Source organism: Pagrus major, chromosome 2 (assembly GCF_040436345.1).
Source record: "Pagrus major chromosome 2, Pma_NU_1.0".
Lineage (NCBI taxonomy): Eukaryota > Metazoa > Chordata > Actinopteri > Spariformes > Sparidae > Pagrus > Pagrus major.
The window spans coordinates 36,183,228-36,206,517 of NC_133216.1; the positions used below are offsets into that span (position 1 = coordinate 36,183,228).

Here is a 23,290-nt window from a genome sequence, read left to right on the forward strand (position 1 = left end):
TGTGTCATTTTTTATTATTTTTTTTTCTCCAATTAGTGATTAGAAAAACTGCCTCACAGGTCTGAAGTGTAGTTTGACAATGACTTTACCTAATGCAAAAGGTATATACTGATTTTGATCGTTTTTTAACGAGATCTCTATATCATCAATAATCGATTTGGAGAGCGATGTGTAGTGTGGCTTGTCATAAGTCAGAGTGGGCATACGCCTTATCTCGTCCGACACATTTATACAGCGGAGAAGTGGCACATAGCTATCACCCAGTAGTTGATAATCCACAATATCACTATAGAGAAATATATTATACGTTCCTGCGTGAATATCGGTGGGGTGTGGAGCAGTATATTGTTTCCTAAAATTTAGGGTGATAGGTATTTTGACCGGCTCCCCTGGATTGAAACCTAGTAGCTCTGTTAGACGCCCTTTAAATGTTAAAGTATATCCTTCAGCCCCCAAAAAATTAACAAAATTCGTAATATTGTTGTACACCAGACTTAGGCAGGACATCGGCGGGGTTACTATGCATTTTGAATTAAATTCTTTCGGTATTCTAGGTATAGTATCATAGAAGCCCACGGCTAGAGATATAGTATATGTCTTCTGTGTTTTATAGTCATAGATATCCACATTGGCATCCGCTGCTGGGAAACTATTCCATACGTGGGGATATTGGACTTCAATAACACCGACTTCATATGGTTCGTTCAGGACTATCGGTTTAGCTAATTTAGTCCTATATTGCCATATCTTGTTATTTGGATATACATGTAGTGAAGCATTACTAGGTAGTGTGACATAAAACCCGTTTCTCTCCATAGTTCTGATACGCACGAGCCAATATTCAAAAGTGACTCTGTAAGGAGTTAGTACACCCCCTTTTATCACACATTTACGATATCTTTTTCAGGGAGCCATGAGTTAAATTTCTCAGGCCACCCCAACCATTTAACAAAGACCATATTTTTATGACCTAATTTCCATATTTGGACAGTATTTTTTCTATTTTAAAAGTTTTGTTTTTATCAATAATCACTAGTTGTAGCTCTGGCTCGTAGAATGTACCTTTCACTACTTCCCCCGCACAATCTAATAGCCTGTATACAGGTGGATCTCTTGCTATACATGCGGCTATTGTAAAATACTCGTCTGTGTAGGTTTGTTCGTAACCTTTTCTAAACACGCTACGAAGTTTTGAAATTCTCTCTTTATCCCCCAAACTAAATTTAAAGGATGATGCTCTCGACGGTTTCAGCTTATATAAATTGTTAAAGACTGTTTTCTCGTTGTCTTTATTTACAGAGCTGGGGGACATCTTTATTGATCTATGATGGTGGTGAGTCATGGAAATTGCAGTGTTGCTCGTCCACCTGCGCACCAGGGGGCATAGACAGGGAATCACGGTGGTAACATAGTCTATATAGGGGAGTCACTGGTGAACAGGTGGAGGGGAATTAGGATCACGGAATTTGTTTGTGTTTGTGTTCGTCCAAGATGTCTTCTGTTATATCATAACGTTAGTCTTTTTGGTTTTCTTTCATATTTACATGTTGGTTTCAGTCCAGTCATTCAACACAGCAGTTTTTTTGTAAATATTTTTTTCTCTGCGGAAAATAAATGGAAAAATGCATACGTCATGGCCGACCTCATATTTTGCACAGCGACGTGTTGGAAATGACTTCAAATTCCCTCAAGTGGCAGTTTTGTGGTTAGATTGCCACTACACTCTCCATGCTGCATGCATTAAAGAGATCTGATTCATCTTCACCCATCACCCACCTAACCCCAGATTTCTACTTTTACTTTTTTTTTTTTTTTACATAGCAACAGTCCTGTGTTGTCTTTCAGAGAATCAATACATTTTGTAATGCCCTATTAACACATTCAGATGTAACTTTATGTCCTGTAAACACATTTAGTTCTCCATCCTTATCCAGATTTCTGTAATTATTATACTTTTTGCAGAGATGATGACTTTTCAGTCACAGGAGTTGAGGAGTTGGACGAGTAATGTTGTAAAGTAATATGATATTTCAAGGTCCTTGAAAAGCTGGATTTACTGTCAGACATATAATTATGCTTATCTTTCCACAGGACAATTACTGCTATAACAGTAGAGGATTGCGACAGCACCAACATCAACAGCCTAACCTCTTGGCCAACACTGACCTGGGTTTATAATCAGTCAAGAAACCTCTTGACGTCCTTCCTGTATATAGTTGTTAATGCTAATTGTACTGTATATTGTCTAAATGATAAAAGCTAAACCAATTTTGTAGTGTTGATGAAGGTTCTCAGTCATCCAGGTCATGGTAGTTAGTCCACTTCATTAGAACTGAGGAAGCCTCTTGGGTGAGAGGTGGAACGTTGTCAATAAACTGAAACACGCCAGTTGCCTATGATACAGCACTTAGATATTTTTGTGGTGTTATTTATTTACATGTGTTCCAAAAGATTCAATAAACAAGAGTCTTACCTAATTCAGTTGTTATTATTAGTGCATCATGTAAAGTGTAAGAACTGTAATGGGATGGTTGTTTACGCTGGAAGTGTAAAGATATGGCATTTATCATTTTCAAGACTTTTTTCAAACAAGTTAGAGATAATGCAAAACAAGGAATAGTTCCAGCACTTCATGTGATTGCTCCAAATGCCGTCCTCGAATTCTGGATGAGCAACATGATTAGATATGTTTATGGAAATTGTACAGATGTCCTAGTTTATATATATAAAAAAATCATTTTATCTATTGATGCTTTTGACTTGAAGTACCAGCCCTTTAAATTTGTATTTCTTTTTACATTTTTCTGCTTACTGAGTTTAATGTTATGCACCAAAACGCAAATTCAAATTGTGAAAAAGTTACATGCCTGGTCAATATACTGTACGAACACAAATAGTTGTAGGTGGTGTTTATCAGAAAAAAAGCACAAGTAATGTTCAACTTTAGATACCTGCTCACGTGCAATCCTTTGAGCTTAAAGAACTTCTATTAGACATATGTCATCTTTTCTGAGAACATTTGCTCCTTGACCTGTCACCCTCCCACGTCCACGGCCTCTGCCTCCACTTCCTTGATGTGTCTTCGTCATCAGAGTCAACAATGCTCTCATCATGGAAGCTCTATCATGCAAAACATTGTATCATCATGAGTCCAACACAATATTCACGTTTGTCTGTGAATCACTGAGGGTAACATTTAGCAGGCCCACCACTAATCTTGATGTTTTAGCTTTGCCATATCTAACATTACCATAGCCATCTGCTGCTAGCTAACCAGCAATAAGTTACAACATCAAAATACACTTTTCAAAAAAATTTCTGAATACTAACAAAGCTAACTTGACAGCTATAAGTACTAGCAATGTCTATGTTGGTTGTTTAAGTTAAATATGATAATATTAGGTGTTTACTTACAGGCAAATGAGACATGAGGTAGCTACTTGTAGTTAGATGTTTTAATGAAAACAATGCACCGATACTCTCTTCTTCCCACCGCTCATGAGGACTCAGGACTATGTTGGCGGTAGTTGGCTGTTGTCGGATAGTGGGCGTTTATGGTTTGGGGAAAGTGGCTTTGGAGAGAGTGAGTGCAGGGGGTGGCATTTTTTGGCTGGATACTTTCAAAATCAAGCCTGGGCTCGACGGTTTTTCATTCTTACCAACCCCAGCTTTAAGCAGTAGAGTAAACATTATAAGCTGTACATAGCCAGCACCTTATAGGCCAAAAAGAGTTTTTCATAACTATTGTATGTTTTTTATTGAACTTGTTTGTCACACACCTTACTGTTACATGTTACATTGTCACACAGAACAGGAGGGAAAAGAACACAGAGAACAACAGTTTGTGGTGTCGTGCTAAAATAAACATATCTGCTGCGCAACTTTAAAGTGTGATTTTTTTGAAGAGCAAGATGATTGATCATGCCTCCATGTTGGAAAACTGCATCACCAGTGTACAGAGTTACTGACACCCACATCGTTACCACCTCAACCCATGTAGATATGTTGGTGATGTCTTGACCCAAAAACCTGATGTGGTCACTTGCAAATAATAGTGTGGACACAAACACAATTTCAATGGTCTTGAAAAGTGGACTTTGGGCTAAAAGCTGCTTTACACTTTGGTTTTCATAATTAGAAAAAGGTCATTAAACAGAACTTTCATCTTCCTTTCACTATTCCAATCATAGCACATTTGATTTGTTGTTAGCATCTGTATGTTTTAACAGAGCACTTGTGGGGGCCTTTAGGTTGCTGAGATTTGAGAATTTGCTTTGTATGATGTGTCCGTATTGTGAGTGTTGATGTTGTGGCGCAAACATTCTAGTTGCTTGTCTATGCTCATGAGCAAACTCGGGGAATTGCTGAGTATACAGATGGTCTGTGTACTGCAGTTCTGGAGTTATTAATCTCTGACATTTTGTTTTGGTTTGCTTGTCTATGTGTGTGTTTAGGTTATAGCCCTGAATAACAGCAGCTCCATACTGGAATGGCTTTAGCCCTACATCTTTTATCTGGGAAGGGTCCACTGCCCCGCCATCTTTCAGGCAGGTGTTTGCTAGCTTTGCTTGTAGCTTTCTTAAATGAGATACTTCCCTCGCCATTTGCTGTAGCCCAACCAGACTGTCCACCTTTTCCCAGAAAGTAGTGTTAAAGTGCAGGTAGATCCTCCAGTCTAAAGCATTCCACCTCTTGATTTTCTCTGCAGTGTTTGGTAAAAGTGTTTGCCGAGTACGTTTACTCCGGCTGTTGAGCTTAAAGGAAACAACATCTTCCAGGGACCAACAAAGGGCATGCTTGAGCAAGATCATGGACTCATCGAAGTATTCAGAAATAAGAATAAGATGGAAGTCTTGTTGGATGGCTGCAATAGCCATGTTGACTTTCTCCTCAAGGTCTTTAGCATTAGCTGCAACATTGTTGTCAAAACCAAAGTCAAAAGCCATTATATTGTGAGCATAGTGGTTGTTCATCACTGATGAGTTGTAGTTTCTCCAGCTGCTGTCTAGGAAGTTGTCCAGGCTATGAGTCTTATGGAAGGCTGGGATGCTCTTGTAGTAAATAAAGATGGACTCCATCATGGCCACGGGATGCCTTAAGATTGAAAAGTAGAAGGTGTCTTCAGGCATCACTTTTGCCACCTGGGGAAAACAATAAAAAGACATTTATTTAATATTTAGCATTTTGAAAAGTTAAATTTCTATTTCACTGTCACTGTAATGCCTTTTTTAAAAAAGAAATTGTCTTTTTCTTTTACAGCTTAGAGAAATAACATTTAGAAGAAACCGGCAAATCATCTTTTGACAAACTCTAAAGCCAACATGTCCATTAGGGCCCTGTGCAGGAAAGTGCTCTGGACTCATTTGGCCAACTAAGTGGAGACCCTTAAGATTGCCCAGCAGTGCCATTTTTTCCTCATATTGATACCGTAAGTGGTGAACATGTGATATGTGCACTCCCTACAGCACATACTTTTTGGATGGAACTTTCTGGAATTCACTGAGGGTAACTAAGGGCCAGTTCTTACTTTGACAAACGTGTCCATGGGGGTTTGCATGTCCGTGAGGGTCTGTGTGAAATGTCGTCACCCGCTCGTGCCTGCAAAGATCCATGTGGAGCCAAAACTTGTGATCATTCTAACTGTACACATAACAAGCGTGCAGACTGTGCATGCTTGTCTAATCCACACTCCCAAGTAGAACGTGGCGGTTTTGACACCTCACCTCACCTGAGTGAGGTCAAAAAATTTGTCAGTTAGCTCTATGAGGACCCAAATGGCCTTGCACATATGGGTAGCTAATTGGGGTGGGCTATGTTTTGGTTCTATGTAACCATTTAGCTATTGCATCATGAGTTAATTACGGTGCAGTTGTTCATGTAGTAGCATTAATTGGTATACATTGGCTATGCATCATTAAACCATGTGTGGCTTCACCAATAAGCTGGATGCCAACTGCAGCAACTGAATAGAATATAATAGAAAATCACTGACGGGTAACATGTTACTGCATAATGAGAAAGCTTAATTACTGTAATAAACTATATTTTGCTGACAATACTTTCATACGTCAGGCAAAGGTGGATTCGGTCTGTACTCAGTCTATAATCCACCAGAACCTGGTTCGACCCGGGACTTTGGTGGAGGCATCCTTGGTGAATATTCGGTGTGTGCATGGGGATATTCACAGCTATCCTGTGGTGCCAGTGGAAATTAGACATAGGGGGAAAAAGCATAGCGTTAAGGCTGTGGTTAGCTCCTGCCTGGTGCACCCCCTGATTTGGGGCACGGATTGGCCTGGGTTTAATAAATTAGTGGGGCAATGTGTGGGGGTGCATTCACGACCGTTAGGGACATGGGATATGTGTACTGTGCTCAGTGGTGACATGAGGTTGTCCGACGCTGCAGACGGGGAGGGGGAACCGGCGGAGCCTTCGCAGGAGCTCCGCAGCTTCCCATGTTACGCTCCCTGGAAGATTTTCCACTTGAGCAGTCTTGTGATGATACTCTACGCTTTGCCTTGGACCAAGTGATAAAAATTGATGGTCATTTGGTGCGCCCTGATGCCGTGCAGGCATATCCACACTTCTCATTAATTAGGGACAGATTGTATAGAGTGAGTCGTGACACTCAGACCCAAAAAGCCACCGGGCTCAGCCAGGTGGCTCATTATAAGACCGGATAACGGCCCGATTCTATTGGCCCGGCATTCGGGGAGATGTACACCGCTGGTGTGCGTCTTGCCCTGAATGCCAGCTGGTTAACCAGCTGGCCATCCCAAGAGCGCCTTTGAGCACGTTACCACTTGTGATGGCCACAGCTGTGGCCACACAGCCATGACAACGGTAGCCCACTGCACCTACATTCACATTATACACTATACTATTTTGTTTCTATATTTATGTTAACCATATTTTGTTTATACATTCTATAAGTTGGTTTAACACTTAAGTATTGAAATAACTCACACAGGTTTGGTTGCATACAACATACTTTATTATTTGGCAATACATTAGTTTTATTTGAGCACATATATTTAGTTAGCTTTTGTTGTTTCTAATCTCTCTCTGTTCTTTGAGTTACCGGTGCTGTTGGTGCTGCTGGTGCTGTTGGTGTTGCTGGGATCCTCCTGATAAAAGGATCCGCCCCCACACGCTCAGCCATTTTATAAGAGGCAGCACTAATTGGGCCAACCCAAGGGCTGGTGCACCATGGGGGGGGAGTTTAGTGTTTTAGTTATGTATATTATTTTCCTTAGACCATTAGTAATTTCAGTTTGTTTGGTTATGCATAGATTGTGTTTATTCTAATACGTTACCTTTCCTAGGTTGTTTTGTTTGTGAATTAGCTGTGGTCTTTTGTGTTTAGGGTTTAAGTTAACCCCTCTTTTGTTAGTATGGGCTGACCACCCAGTATATAAGTTCTCCCTTGTGTTCATTAGGGAGGTCTGTTTAATTCTGTTCTGTTTTGTCTTCTGTTAGTTTATTCAGTTGACTTTTGCACAGGTTTGTTAATTTGACCTCTTTTATGGGCCCAGACCTTATGTTCATTTGAGTAATTTGGTTTCTGTATATTTTGGGTAAATAAAACCTTTTTTTTTGAAGTTACTATCTGTTGCCCTCATTGCAACCGACTCGGTCCCTCACATATGGTGGCAGTGGTGGGATCAGCCAGTTGAGGACACAGGTATTTTTTTTTCTCTTTTTTTTTCCTTTTTTCCCCTTTTGTCTTCTTCTCCATTTGTGAAGACATGCCGGTCCGTGGAGGAAGAGTGGCAAGAGGTGGTCGAGCAGATCTCAGGACACAAACAGGGTTGGAAGCCCAGGCTGAAGGTGAGGAAGAGATGCAGGAGGGAGCTTTAAAAGAAGATGGCACTGGGGGTGAAGAGAGTAGAGAGCCAACATTGAGAGACTTAACAGGCATTCTACAGGCCTTCATGGGGCAACAGGAGGCCCGGGAGGCGAAAAGGAAAGAGGAAGCTACAAGGCAGGAGCAACGGTTCCAAGCATTACAGAACCAGTTCAGGCTTCTGCAGGAGGATGTACAGGCAGCGCAGGCACACACATCTCCAGCACTAGAGCCCACTTCTACTGTGCAGGCTCTGGACCCAGATGGTGGTCGGCTGCAGGCCCAAGCTGCAGCCTCAGTCGAGCCCATCCAGCCTGTGAGTAATCCGTCAGGTCAGTCTCGATTCTCTCATGAACCCAGACTAGAGAAGTTAACAGAAAATGATGATGTTGAGCACTTTCTCATTACGTTTGAGAGGATAGCAGCTGCATGTCGGTGGCCGAGATCAGATTGGGTTTTCCGACTCATTCCACTTCTGACTGGTAAGGCTCGAGGAGCATATGTAAATATGGATGTTGATGATTCCCTGGAATATGATGCTGTAAAAACTGCTATACTGAGAAAATATGATGTTAACCCTGAGACCTACAGGCAGAGGTTCCGCTCACTGGATGTTGGACCTGATGAGAGCCCCAAGGAGCTCTATGTGAGGCTCAAAGAGCTCTATGGGAAGTGGATCCAACCTCAAGGTAAAACAGTTCATGATGTTGGAGAAATTATTATTCTGGAACAATACTTGAGAATGTTGTGTCCTGAGCTTCAGGTTTGGGTAAAGGAGCATGATCCAAAGTCAGCTGCAGAAGCTGCTACTCTGGCTGATGTGTTTGTGGCTGCACGGAAAAACAATCAGCCGTGGAGCAACCCCACCTGGAAGGACATCCGCAGACCTGGCCCTCCTCAACACTACCAGAGGTCACCAGCAGGTGGGGGTAAGCCTCCTGTAAGGGAGAGCCAGCAAACACAATCAAGAGCTCCCAATAAAACACCCACTTGTTACCTGTGTGGACAGGAAGGCCATATTAAACCAATGTGCCCACAGAATCCAGCCAAGCTCACTCAAATGTGTTTTGTTCCACGCCAAGCTGACATTAAGCCTCACACTAACCAGTCCATGAAAACAACCAATGTCAAAATAAATGGAGAACACCTCAGAGCCCTGATTGACACTGGCAGTACTCAGACTCTTGTGCACAGGAAATATGTGCCAGCCAATACTGTTTGCACTCTGGAGACTATTCCCATTTGCTGTGTACATGGTGATGAGAAGTTTTACCCCACGGCAGACATCTATATTGAAGTACATGGACAGGCCTATCTGTTAAATGTTGGAGTTGCAGATAACTTGCCCTTTCCAGTGGTTTTAGGTGATGACCTCCCTGTACTTTTTGATCTGCTAAATCCAGTGCAAAGTTGTAATGTTGCAGTCACCAGAGCACAAGCTAAACAGGGGGAGGTAGATTCCCCAGCCCTCAGTGCCTTGCCATTCTATGGTGTCAGGCTTGAAACACAGCCCGGGAAGTGTCGGAAGCCCCGTAGGCAAAAGAGGCAAGAGAAATTCCAACACACTGCTTTACATTCATCAGCTGAGGCTGCTCCAGATGTGCCTTTAGGTTTTCAAGTACCTGACAACATAATGCAACTGCAACAAGAGGACCCAACACTGTCTGTCTTTTTTCAGAGAGCAAAGGAGAGGGAACCTGATGGCAGGACGGAAGAGTACTTCCTTCAGAATGGGGTTCTTTACCGTCAGCATGGCCAGGTTAAACAGCTAGTGGTCCCGCAGGTGGCCCGAGACATGGTACTTACCTTGGGCCACTCAATTCCCTGGGCTGGCCACCTGGGGAAACACAAGACCACAGCTCGTATTAAACACCATTTTTTCTGGCCAGGTTTGAGTTTTGATGTTTCCCAGTTCTGCAGGAGTTGCCCTCAGTGCCAAAAGACCTCAATGAGAGGCCCCACCAGAGCTCCTCTCCAGCCACTCCCCATCATTACTACTCCCTTTGAATGCTTGGGGATGGACGTTGTTGGCCCTGTGGAAAAGAGTAAATCAGGCAACCGTTACATGTTGGTCATTACCGATTATGGTACCAAATATCCTGAAGTGTTCCCATTGAAATCTGTTAAAGCAAAAACTGTGGCTTTTTCTCTGGTTCAGTTTTTTTCAAGAGTGGGATTCCCCTGTGAAATTTTGACAGACCAGGGCACTAACTTTATGTCCAACCTTTTGAAACAGGTTTACCAGCTGCTGGGCATAAAGAGTGTACGCACCACCCCATACCATCCGCAGACAGATGGTTTGACAGAACGGTTCAACCAGACCCTCAAACAAATGCTCCGTAAGTTCGTTAATGAAACTGGATCTGACTGGGATCAATGGCTCCCCTACCTCCTCTTCGCCTACAGGGAGGTACCCCAAGCCTCTACAGGTTTCTCCCCTTTCGAACTGCTTTACGGTCATGAGGTGAGGGGTCCTCTGGCCTTGCTGCGGGAGACCTGGGAGGGGGATCACAGGAGGGAGGGGCCTGTTAATGTTGTTTCTTATGTGGTACAGATGAGAGAGAAACTCCAGAGGATGAGTCAACTGGCAGAGGCACATATGGCGGAGGCCCAGCGACATCAGAAGACCTGGTATGACCAGTCAGCCAGGCAGAGAAGCTTCGAACCAGGTCAAAAGGTCCTGGTTATGCTGCCAACCAGTGATAGCAAGCTGTTGGCAAAGTGGCAGGGGCCTTTTGAGGTTCAGAGGAAGCTTGGGCCCACCACCTATCAGGTCTCTAACCCAGGACGTCATCATGCCAGCCGGGTTCTCCATGTGAATCTCCTCAAAGAATGGTTCCCAAGGACTGGAGAGGGTGCAAGGGTGCTGCTGATCCAGGCTGTGAAGGAGGAAGAGGAGGCGGATGATGAGTACTTACCGGCATCAGTATCCTCTGACCTGGATTTGGGCCACCTCTCTGAGGACCAGCAGACTCGGGTGAAGACTTTGATTAACTCAGAAATTTTTCAAGAGTATCCTGGGCGTACAGATATTGTGGAACATGATATTATTTTGAAACCTGATGTGTCTGTGAGACGGATGAGCTACAGGATACCGGAGCGCCTCCTGGTGGCCCTGAAAAAGGAAGTGGACCTCATGTTGTCCCTGGGTATAATCCGACCTTCGAAAAGTGAGTGGTGTAATCCGGTGGTTCTGGTCCCGAAGAAGGATGGATCCATCCGTTTCTGTATCGACTTCAGGTACCTGAACTCGGTTTCAAAATTTGATTCATACCCCACTCCACGGATTGACGACCTCATCGAGCGCCTGGGGAAGGCAAAATACCTGACCACAATCGACCTGTGTAAAGGTTACTGGCAGGTGCCCCTGACCCAGCAGTCTCAGGAGCTGACAGCCTTTCGGACTCCCTGGGGGCTGTTCCAGTTCACAGTCTTGCCATTTGGGTTGCACGGGGCCCCTGCAACTTTTCAACGATTAATGGACCAGGTACTCTGTGAACTGTCTGATTTTGCTTGTGCATATCTCGATGATATTGTCATCTACAGCGCCACCTGGGAGGACCACCTGAGGCACTTGAAGGAAGTCCTGGATCGCCTGAGGTCAGCAGGCCTGACAGTCAATCCCACAAAGTGTGCAATCGCCAGAGAGGAAACGGAGTACCTTGGCTTCACCATTGGAGGTGGGTTAATCAAACCGCAAGTCCATAAAGTGCATGCACTCAAGTCGTGTCCTCTCCCACAGAGTAGGAAGCAGCTGAGATCCTTCCTGGGGATGGCTGGCTTTTACCATCGGTTCATTCCGAACTTCTCAGCCAGGGCTGCCCTCCTGACCGACCGAACTGGCTCAAGGTGCCCCAACCACATCCAGTGGACAGCTGAGGCAGTGGCTGCTTTTAAGGACATCCAGGAATCCCTGAGTAAGAGCCCTGTTCTCCACAGTCCAGATTTCAATGAACATTTCACACTGCAAACTGATGCATCTGAGAGGGGTGTTGGAGCTGTGCTTTTGCAGGGAGTGAAAGGGGACCAGCATCCTGTGGCTTACATCAGCCGGAAGTTATTCCCCAGAGAGGTCCGCTACTCCACAGTGGAAAAAGAAGCCTTGGCGGTGAAGTGGGCCCTGGACTCATTCAAGTATTATCTACTGGGGAGAGAGTTCACTTTGGAGACTGACCATAAGGCACTGCAATGGTTGGAGAGGATGAAAGACACTAATGGGCGAATCACCCGGTGGTATCTTGCCATGCAGCCATATCGGTTCACGGTGCAGCACATCCCTGGCAGGGATAACACCACTGCGGATTACCTCTCCCGCTGTTCCAGCGAAGACTCCGAAGGGGGGGAGTGTGTGATGGCCACAGCTGTGGCCACACAGCCATGACAACGGTAGCCCACTGCACCTACATTCACATTATACACTATACTATTTTGTTTCTATATTTATGTTAACCATATTTTGTTTATACATTCTATAAGTTGGTTTAACACTTAAGTATTGAAATAACTCACACAGGTTTGGTTGCATACAACATACTTTATTATTTGGCAATACATTAGTTTTATTTGAGCACATATATTTAGTTAGCTTTTGTTGTTTCTAATCTCTCTCTGTTCTTTGAGTTACCGGTGCTGTTGGTGCTGCTGGTGCTGCTGGTGCTGTTGGTGTTGCTGGGATCCTCCTGATAAAAGGATCTGCCCCCACACGCTCAGCCATTTTATAAGAGGCAGCACTAATTGGGCCAACCCAAGGGCTGGTGCACCATGGGGGGGAGTTTAGTGTTTTAGTTATGTATATTATTTTCCTTAGACCATTAGTAATTTCAGTTTGTTTGGTTATGCATAGATTGTGTTTATTCTAATACGTTACCTTTCCTAGGTTGTTTTGTTTGTGAATTAGCTGTGGTCTTTTGTGTTTAGGGTTTAAGTTAACCCCTCTTTTGTTAGTATGGGCTGACCACCCAGTATATAAGTTCTCCCTTGTGTTCATTAGGGAGGTCTGTTTAATTCTGTTCTGTTTTGTCTTCTGTTAGTTTATTCAGTTGACTTTTGCACAGGTTTGTTAATTTGACCTCTTTTATGGGCCCAGACCTTATGTTCATTTGAGTAATTTGGTTTCTGTATATTTTGGGTAAATAAAACCTTTTTTTTTGAAGTTACTATCTGTTGCCCTCATTGCAACCGACTCGGTCCCTCACACCACTCATGGAGGTTCCATTTGAGTGGATTGGTATGGACCTCATCGGGCCGTTTCACTGGTGTGCACGGGGGTATTGCTTTGTGTTAGTCGTTGTGGACTACGCAACGCGTTATCCTGAAGCAGTGCCCCTGCACACTTACTATCTCTGCAGAGTGTGGCACAGGCGCTGTTTCAGGTCATCTCCCGAGTTACCAGGGACCTGGTTAAAGAAAGCTGGGAGGAGGGGCCGAGCCCGAGTAAAAATGAAGTTCAGTACGTCCTGGACCTGAGAGCAAAACTCCACACACTAGGGCAGTTGTCGTGGGAGAATTTGCTCAAGGCCCAGGAGCGTCAACAATGCCTGTACAACAGAGGAATTAGATTAACCCTCTAGGCGCCAAAGTCGCATTATTGCGACAGGCAACATTGCTGAATAAAACAGCCCATATCTTTAAATCTACTGCCTTGTGCTGTTACTGCTTGCTACCACTAGATTCAGCTTCAATCCTGACGTCATTTGTGGGTGTATTTCTATGCAAAATATCTGAGAAAAAAAAGTTTGAAACCCGACACCAGCTGTCAGAGCGGCAGAGCGGGAGAGGAGAGAGCAGCAGAGCGGTGGCAGGAGCGTGCTGGACAGATAGAGACAGATAGCGATTTTTGTAATAAAAAACAAAATGCCCAGAGGACTTTACAGTGTGGATGAGGTGCTTGCACAGATCTGTGCTGATCGCGATTCAGAAGGGGACGATTTGCCCTCTGATGACGATCGCTCGTCAGAGACAAGTGACTCTGACGATGCTGCAGCTGCACACACTGTCACTGATCACATTGATCACTGATCAAGCCTCCTATCAGATTCCTGTTCATTTACTCTGATTACCTGGTGATATACAAATTAGATTAGTAAATTTACTCCAATCAAACTCCTGTTCCTGTATTTTGAGGATGAGATGACAATATAAATTTATTTTTTTTGTAAATATGTTAAAAAATCAGTTTTACTGAAAGTTACGTAGAAGAGGGTTAATCCTCTAGGCGCCAGATTTTATTTAGGAAAATATTCCATTTGGATTTTAAGATTTCAAAAGGCTGTAGCTTGGAAGTGGTGAGAGATAAATCCATAGTGTAAATGAGAAAAATATTCATAATGACCTAAAGTGTGTGATGGGAGTAAATGTAATCATCTAATTTGCATATTGTGACGTCACCAGGTGACTGAAAGTAACTTTCAGTAGAACTGATTTTTGAACATATTTACACAGAAAAAAAATATTTATATTGTCATCTCATCCTCAAAGGAAAATAAAGGAACAGGAGTTTGATTGGAGTAAATTTACTAATCTAATTTGTATATCACCAGGTAAAATTCAGTAAAACGGAATTCTGAACATATTTACACAGTAGATTTTTTTTCATTTCATTTCATTTTTTCATAGATTTTTTTCATCCTCTCATCCTCAGAGTAAATGAACAGGAATCTGATAGGAGTAAATTTCCTAATCTAACTTGTAAAAAGAAAAGAAAACTCTCGCCGTGATCAGTGTGTGTTGCTTGTGTGACAGTGTGTGCAGCTGCAGCATTGTCAGAGTCACTCGTCTGTGACGAGCGATCGTCATCAGAGGGCAAATTGTCCCCTTCTGAATCGCGATCAGCAAAGATCTGTGCAAGCACCTCATCCACACTGTAAAGTCTTTTGGGCATTTTGTTTTTTATTACAAAAATCGCTATCTGTCTCTCGATCTGTCCAGCACACTTCTGCCACCGCTCCGCGGCTCTCTCCTCTCCCACTCTGCCACTTAGCCGCTGCCGCTCTGACAGCTGGTGTCGGGTTTCAAACTTTTTTTTTCTCAGGTATTTTGCATAGAAACACACCCACAAATGACGTCAGGATTGAAGCTGAATCTAGTGGCCATCTAGTGGTAGCAAGCAGTAACAGCACAAGGCAGTAGATTTAAAGATACGGGCTGTTTTATTCAGCAATGTTGCCTGTCGCAATAATGCGACTTTGGCGCCTAGAGGGTTAAGAGAATTTGCACTGGGAGATAAAGTGCTTGTATTACTCCCGTCATCCAGCTCCAAATTACTCGCAAAGTGGCAAGGACCCTTCGTGGTCACACGGCGAGTGGGTGACGTCGACTATGAGATTGTGTGTTCTGACAGGGGAGGGGCAATGCAAATTTACCACCTCAACCTCCTTAAAGCATGGAGAGAGGCGGAGCCTGTTTCCCTGGTGACAACGGTGATGGAGAGAGATGAGCTGGGGCCTGAGGTGCCAAAATCCGCCAAGTCCACCTGGCTCCTCTGTGATGACCATCTCACACCGTCCCAGGGAGCAGATTTTGCCAGGTTGCAGAAGCTTTATGCTGATGTGTTCTCCCCCCTGCCAGGATGCACAGACCTCTTACAGCACCATATCGAGGCGTGGCCGGGTGTGGCGGTGCAGTCACGGCCCTATCGGTTACCGGAACACAAGAGAAAAGTGGTTCGGGGGAATTGGCAGCCATGCTGGAGATGGGGGTAATAGAAGAGTCCAACAGTGCCTGGTGTAGCCCCATAGTTCTTGTGGTCAAGAAGGATGGGACAATCCGGTTCTGTGTGGACTATCGCAAGATGAATGATGTTTCACAATTTGATGCCTATTCCATGCCCCGGGTCGACCCGGGCCCCGGGAGCTCCTGGATTGGTTGGGCATGGCTCGTTTTTTTACGACACTGGGTTTGACCAAGGGCTACTGGCAGATTCCCTTGTCTCCAGGGTCTAAGGAAAAGACGGCCTTCTCTACCCCGTATGGTTGTATTGAATACAACCAAACGGGGAATTGTTCCAGTGCCTCCTGAACCGAGTGTGGCGTCTGCATGCTGCGTATGTGGCCGCCTACTTGGATGATGTCATCATCCACAGTGGCAGCTGGGCCGAGGATATGCAGCAGGTGGCCGCGGTGCTCGAGTCACTGAGGCGGCCGGGGCTCATGGCCAACCCAAAGAAGTGTGCAGTTGGATGGGGGGAGGTACGGTATCTGGGGTACCACTTGGGTGGCGGGCAGGTGCATCCTCAGGTAGAAAAGATAGCTGCGATTGCGAAAAGAGGTGAGGCGTTTCTTGGGGCTGGCTGGCTACTACCGGCAGTTTATTCCCTGCTTTGCGGACCTGACCAGCCCCATGACTGACCTCACCCGGAAGGTTGCCTCAGATCCAGTCCAGTGAACGGAGCCATGCCGACTGAGACGGTCAAATAAGCCCTCTGTGGGGAGCCTCTTCTCCACATGCCTAACTTCTCTCTCCCTTTTCTCCTGCAGACTGATGCCTCGAACAGGGGCTGGGGGCCATTTTGTCTCAGCAGGTGCAGGGGGTCGATCACCCGGTGCTTTACATCAGCCGGAAGCTGTCCAAGAGGGAGTCTCGGTACAGCACCATTGAAAAGGAGTGTCTGGCTATCCGGTAGGCAGTCGGCACACTGCGGTACTACCTGCTGGGGCGGCCGGTCGTCCTCTGTTCGGACCATGCTCCCCTCCAGTGGCTTCACCGCATGAAAGATGCCAACGCCCGCATCACCCGGTGGTATCTGGCTTTGCAGCCTTTCCATTTCAGGGTGGTCCATAGGCCAGGGGCACAGATGGCCATGGCCGACTTTCTCTCCCACTCCTGTGGGGAGGGGAGGGGAGGGGGGGTGGATGGGTGGGGGAAGAGTAGGTTCGACTGGATGGCTCCCCGGCCTATGTCGGCCGGTGGAGGTATGTGGAGGTGGGCGTGGTCAAGATGCAGCTGCAGGAGAGAGAGAAGGGTGGATAGGGCTCAGGAGAGCAGCGCCAGGTGAGTGATTGGCAAAGCTGGCACTTGTTTTGCTAATCACTGTCGCCCTTTATATCTAGTAGTGTGCTGGACCTCAGGGGGGAGGGTTGTGGGAGAAGCAGCAGTCCAACGCCTGGGACGGGATCGGACCTTTTTTGTGACTGTACTTTGTGTTGAGTGTTCAAGTGAATAAACTGGAGCTTGAACCAAGAACAGTGTGCATAATTCCTGTCGAGATCCCCCAGGGTAGCACTGATAAGGCTAAACTTACTTATGAAAGGATTTGCTTCACTCACTAGCCCCCAAAAAATGGTAATTGATTGAGTAGCTGGTAAAATTTGAACATACACTAGCCATTTGGCCAATGCACAAAAAAGGTTAATGTTGCACCCTGAGTGTGGCTTTTATACTCTCACTTTAAAACATACTACAAGGCACTTTAAAAAAAAAAAAATACTGATCTTTAGTTTAGCAAACCTCTTTTTACAACTGCCTCATGCCATGGTAAACATCCCACAGATTTCTGAAAGTCGTGAGGTTGTGTGGGGTATTGAGTGCAGCCCGTGTTGCCCAAATCACTAGTAGACCGCAGCTGTCTGTGAAAGCGGAAAATATTTTCAAGCATTCTAGAAGTGGCTCAGGACGTAGAGCGGTGGTCCACCAATCAGAGGTTTGGAATTTTTTGATCTCACTCAGGTTTCCAAAAGGAGGCCCAAATGCCAGCTCATTATCAACCAATGTGGGGCCCACATGGACATGTTGGCTGGACTCATGGGTAAAAGTGATCATCAGATTTCTTCAGCATTTGTTCATTTCAATTGACTACCATCTTCATAGAGACAGTCTTAATTGTATTAATTGAGCACTTGATAAAATAAGTTTCAAAAAGGTATTACACACACTTGAGTGTAATTCCAAACAAACACAATACATTCAGTTCCACCTCCACCCACAATTAGCCCTAAGGGGCCCTCATAAATTGTCTATCTTAAACTTGTTTTGACATTTAGCCTAAATTCAGGCCATATTGGGTTTACATAGACATAAACTGGGCTGTAAATTCATCTACACAAATCAAATCAATTTCTGATAAAGCTCACCTCAGATTTTCTAAACCTCATGTGGTTGCACATGATGTGGAACTCCCTCTCACTTCTGCTGCTGAAACCTTCCACAAAATGTGAACTAAAGAAGAATGGGTAAAATAACTGGCTGTGTTTGTTCAGAGGGAGGGCAAAGGTCAAGTTTCTACTTTCACCATAGCGATACAGGATGTTTAAAATAGTGCTGCTTGCTGTTTTGTGTGTCTTGAGGAAAACAATGTGAGACTTCGGGTGGCAAGTTGGCTTAATATCGACAGCGTTGGTGTGAGCTTTCAAAAAACTGGATTGAGTGGCAGTGTTTATGAGCCTTTGGTCTGTGCCTGTAGTTAAACTTTTCCTTGTAGTTGGGAGAAACAAAGAACCTGGATGTCCAAGGCTCGGTTGGTTTCCATGTTTGGGTAGAAGTCGTTTTCCAGGTAAAACTATTTTTGTCTCTATCTGAGAGTCTGTGGCAAGGCTGACAATTTTATCCACACGTCTTGACATAATATAATCTGATGGCTTTCCATATCCCTCATTCTGATGATGGAGATATGCAGTTCTTTCTATCTGTGAAGCCTCAGAATGGGGGTCTTTCCAGACATTTTGTAGAGCAGGAAACAGGTGCTGTTTGTTGACAGAGAATCTCAGATTTGGTAGTCCTGTCAGCTTGCCATTCCTGTAATAAGTCATAAACACAGTCAGTATAATGTTGTGTAATGTGGAGCACAGAAATATTTTACAAAGAGACTTTTGTAAGGTACCAAAATACTCATGACACCAGCCACTTAAGTTGTTACCTTGTCAGTTTATCAATCAAATTAGATTGTAGTTTGCATAGTAACAAAGAAAAGTTTAAACCTAGGCTCCTGAATGGGGTTGAAGGATTTCCTGTAATTATAAGTTACATGACCTTCCCTGAATGTATCATTCCATCAATTACTCATATTTGAACTCAACTGCAAAACACTTTTGAAATATGTTACATATTAACACTAATGTTACCCACCTATCAAAGCTCATTTGTCTGCATGCCTCTCAACTCTCTTTCGGAAACCCTCACCAATGTTAAGATGACACTCAGCCCTTGCCTGATCATAACACCCTTCTTTTTTAAGTTTTGCTCTTCAGTCCTTCCCATCTTTGGCTGTTCCTCTGCTACTTTTCCTGCTTAACAGTGCAGTAACATGTTTGCATGCCAGATTAATCACTCTTCTCGCTCACCACATTTCCCCTCCACTTCTTCTTGCCTTGCTTGAGCACAAAAACAACCTGATGTTGATTGACTAGAATAGTGTAGTGAGGCTCGGTTCGAGCCTCTTTGCTTGTTTCCAGGGAAACAGCCAGGGCTATGGACAAACAACTTTTTTCAAGCACACACACAGAACAAACAGATGGCTGACCGTGACTAGATATTCACTGAACATGACAAACAGAGTAATGGAAGAGTTAGAATTAGAATAGCTGACCCCACCTATAAGGAAACTAAGCTCAGCAAGGCAGGGAGTGGGGAGTAAAGCAGGGAGTGATGATACTAACTTCTCCCCTAAGGGAAAAAAGACTCAGGCTAGGGTAGGTCCATACTAGGAAAAAAGATTTCCACTGTTAAATTGAATGTGCATACAGATGTTTGCAAATTTGTTTTGTGAATATAAAGAAAATATGAGCAGAGATGCTTCCAGGTGTATTTCATTAGTTAATTCAGTGCAAGGTTTCAATAAGTTATATCAGAGTAGGGAAAAAAAGATTTGCACTTACTGTTTACAACTGATCATATAAAAATGTATACAAACTGCTGTTTGCATTTTTATATTGTTATGTTAATAATCAAAATAAAGACAATATATTGCACTTTCTTGTAGTACGTGAACGCTGCATTGGCCCTCCTATGAGATGACAATACCTGCAGTGCCAAGCTATTTGAGTTTGAGACCCCGGACTTAGATAAAAAATGCATTTGGTAACAGCCCAGTTACCAGGATAAAATGTTGGCAGTTAATGTTTCTGCAAACCACTGACACGTTCATACCATATTGATATTCCGATGAAATGTGTCATATTATGTTCACATTACATGTATATGACCTGACTTTCGAGAGTTAGAGGCAGTAGAATTACAAGAGAGAAAGCTGCTAAATCAGTGAGTGCAGTTTGAGACTGTGTTTCAACATTTGTGAGTTTGAAACCATTCATATTTTAAGGAGACCACAGGACAAATTACAGCCTGTTTCATGGCAACAAACCGGGATCTTCAACTGGATTTTATGGTGACGAACCTGTGTGTTTTGGACCGGGAGATCGCAGCATCCCCTGTCAGCCCTGTCCATGTTGATGCATTTTTTAAAAAATTTCCAGGGTAGAGGCACTTTAGCTAAACCTCTGGGGTTTAGTTCCTCTCTAAACCTAGACTGTCTCCTAATACATGTAACTTATTAAATGTAGGCTATAGCAGTGTTTCCAATAATTATATTTTACTTGGGCAAGCCCAAGTATATTTGGTGACCCATTGTAGCATTTTTTTATTTTCTTATATTTTTTTTATCAGTCCAAGAGAACAACACCACGCACCATTGATTAACTAGTGGACAACCTGCCCTCCCTCTGCCCCTCCCGTTTGCTGTCAATCACAGAGACCCAGCAGACATGCTCTCTGGTATTATATCCTGTATATACTGAATGTGATGCAACCTCTCCTATTTAATGTAGGCTCACCTATGCGGTTGCTATATACAAACTTGTAAGTGCACCTGGTTGTTGCAATGTCATTCAGTTCATGTTGGTTTTGATGGCTACAAAATTAACAAGGTTCCTCCTCACCCAGCTCACCTGCTGTTATGGAATCAAAGGTGACAAATTCCTAATCAAGATGTGTGTTTTTTGGGCATTTAGAAGAAGAAGAAGGCAGATAACGTTGATGGTAGAGGGAGAAACAGAAAAGAAAGAGAAACAGAAGAAGAGAGAAACAGATTGGATTGAGAAACAGAAAGGAAAGATAAACAGAAAGGCGAGGCAAGCCAATGCAGTGTGCATGCGTGAAGGTGCGCAATTAAAGCAACACTACAGAAACTCCTAACCTAAACCTCCTTCTTGCACAGTTGTGACGCTATCGCGCTGACAAAAGTCTGTCCACAAACAGGCACACATATGAACACCAAAAATATGTCTCCAGGACACGTTATTATGGATTCCACTTATGTTCTCGCAAGACCAGCCCCACTCCACCTGATTGGTTGGGTTTATTGGTTGTGTTCTCTATGCTTGACTCTATGTTTTTGAGCTGTTGTTTTGCGAGTAAACACATAACCTCTTCAGCCTCTCTCCCAGTCTTCTGCTGCTCCGGTTTAGATCACTCATTCTCTGGAGCCACTCACTGTCAGAGTGTCTCTGGACTCGTTAGGAGTGGACAGGCGGGCTGCCCCTGCCGCTGTGACAGCCAGTAGTGGTGGTGTATTCGCTGGGGCAACTATGGCTCATAATCCCCTACATCAGCTCTGCTGCTGGCTTCTTGTTTTACAAACCAACCACGAGGAAAACACAAGCACAACCTATTACACCAGATAACCACAAATAGAGTTAGATAAATAATAATGTGTCAATTATGCTGACAGAGATTTCCTCTACTTTGGTAGTCCACTGGACAAGAGGGAAGGAGATCGGTGGAACCCGCGCCCTGTCCTTGGCTGTTCTCCTGTGTCCACACCTAGCCTGTCTGCTCTACCTACAAGTCCAGATACACTCAGACAGTAAAGAGCGGCTTTGGAGAATGAGTGACCCTGACACGAGCAGCAGGAGAAGGGCCAAAGAGTTCCCCTGTTTATCCTCAAAACAACAGTTAAAAAAATGCTACCAGAGCTACTTTGTGTAATAACAGTTTGAGTAAGGCATGGAGAACACAACCAACAAAGCCAATCAATCAGAGAAGGAGTAGGGCGGGGCTTGCGAGAACATAAGTTGGTTCCATAATTAAGCCTCCAACACAACATTTTAGCATGATGACACACACACACACACACACACATGAAAACATTATCAGCTGATCCTTCATCAATCTTTATTTATTCAAGGAGAGCTCACTCAGAACAATGCTTTCTTTTCCAGGAACACCCTGATCACATTCACACAGTTAGGGCCCGTGTCCACAGTGTTTTTTTTGGGCGGAGAAACACTGGCTGTGCGCTCAGGAGTGCTGAGATGAAGCATTTGTTCACTGAGAAAAAACGCTGCACGTGCATCTTGTCTCTATGACAATATCATGACAATATCTTGACAACCGCCACTGTGTGATCGACACTGCTGTTTACTATCCATTTGTGTTTTTATTGGACATCGGGACATCAGAGCAAGGAGTATGTGGGTACTTGACATGGTCCATAGGAGTTGAAAATACAGTAAATATTATTGCTTAGGCCAGGAAAAAGACAAAAGAGCAGCTGCACAAAAAAGGCAGAGTGCTCTGAAAAAGACGCTGGGCGCTGGGACTAACTCCTCAAGTTAGTAAATAAAAAACATATTCTGTTTTTTGTTTTTATGGTGTGCTCATACAAAGCAAGTATGATAGTGACTTCAAACTGCAATAGAGGTGAAAGAATAAGCTCAGTATTGCAAAAATCTAAAAACCTGTCCATGTGTTTCTTTTTATACCTAGTCTTCATGGGGTTAATTACCCAGACTCTGGCAGGCCGCCAAAATCTAATTTGTCACAGTTTCTTAATGATCCTAAAATATTTTCACCTCTCATTATAGCATTATAGATCTCGTATGCTAATGTTCACTAATGTTTTGAGCTGTCCCTCTCTCACACATACAAACACACAAAACAAAACTCTTTCCAGCAGCAACCTCAACTAGACAGTCCAGACAATATATAGGCATGTAATGTAATGTCACTGTGATGAATACCGTAGCACATTTTCAGCAGCAAAGCTAAAAGCTGTAGTTGACAGGAGAGAGAAAACTTTCCGTAGGAAACCATTAAACGTTCAGCTTCTGAAATAAATATTTTGGAGCTCAGGATGTATCAGGAAGATAACTGCTTTATTCCAAACAATCTTCAATCCTACATTCCTGCAGTAGAGGAGGCTGTGCTTTTAGGATTGCATTATCAGGACCGCAGTTCTAGGACCCCAGTTTTTCGCCACAGCACCACCAACCAAATTTTTGCAAAAGTGCAAACAAGACAGTATTGCATCAAAATACTTTTTGTTATAGTTTTGAAAATGTATTCTACCCAAATAATACCTTGTGAGCAAGGGTGTAGGTTTGATTTTGACATTGGTGGGGACATAGCCAGTAACCAAACTTCTAACTGAAACTCCGCTCCGCCTCTGACGATGATACAAGGATGACTAACAAAAGCCTCGGAAGGGTTTCTACTTGATCAAATAGGCCCCTTACC

The 23,290-nt window shown here is 43.9% G+C and overlaps 1 protein-coding gene across 1 annotated transcript in view; it reads right to left on the minus strand.

Annotated features, from left to right (window-relative positions):
- Positions 1–1,322: 1,322 nt before the first annotated feature.
- gal3st2 (galactose-3-O-sulfotransferase 2) overlaps positions 1,323–23,290 on the minus strand; it is a 136,777-nt gene continuing 114,809 nt past the window's right edge. Inside the window, exons 4-6 of the mRNA XM_073462243.1 lie at positions 17,914–18,574; positions 4,332–5,141; positions 1,323–1,367 (exon numbers count right to left, since the gene is read on the minus strand). Of these exons, the coding sequence (XP_073318344.1) occupies positions 1,323–1,367; positions 4,332–5,141; positions 17,914–18,574 (1,516 nt within the window). The remainder of the gene's footprint in view (positions 1,368–4,331; positions 5,142–17,913; positions 18,575–23,290) is intronic.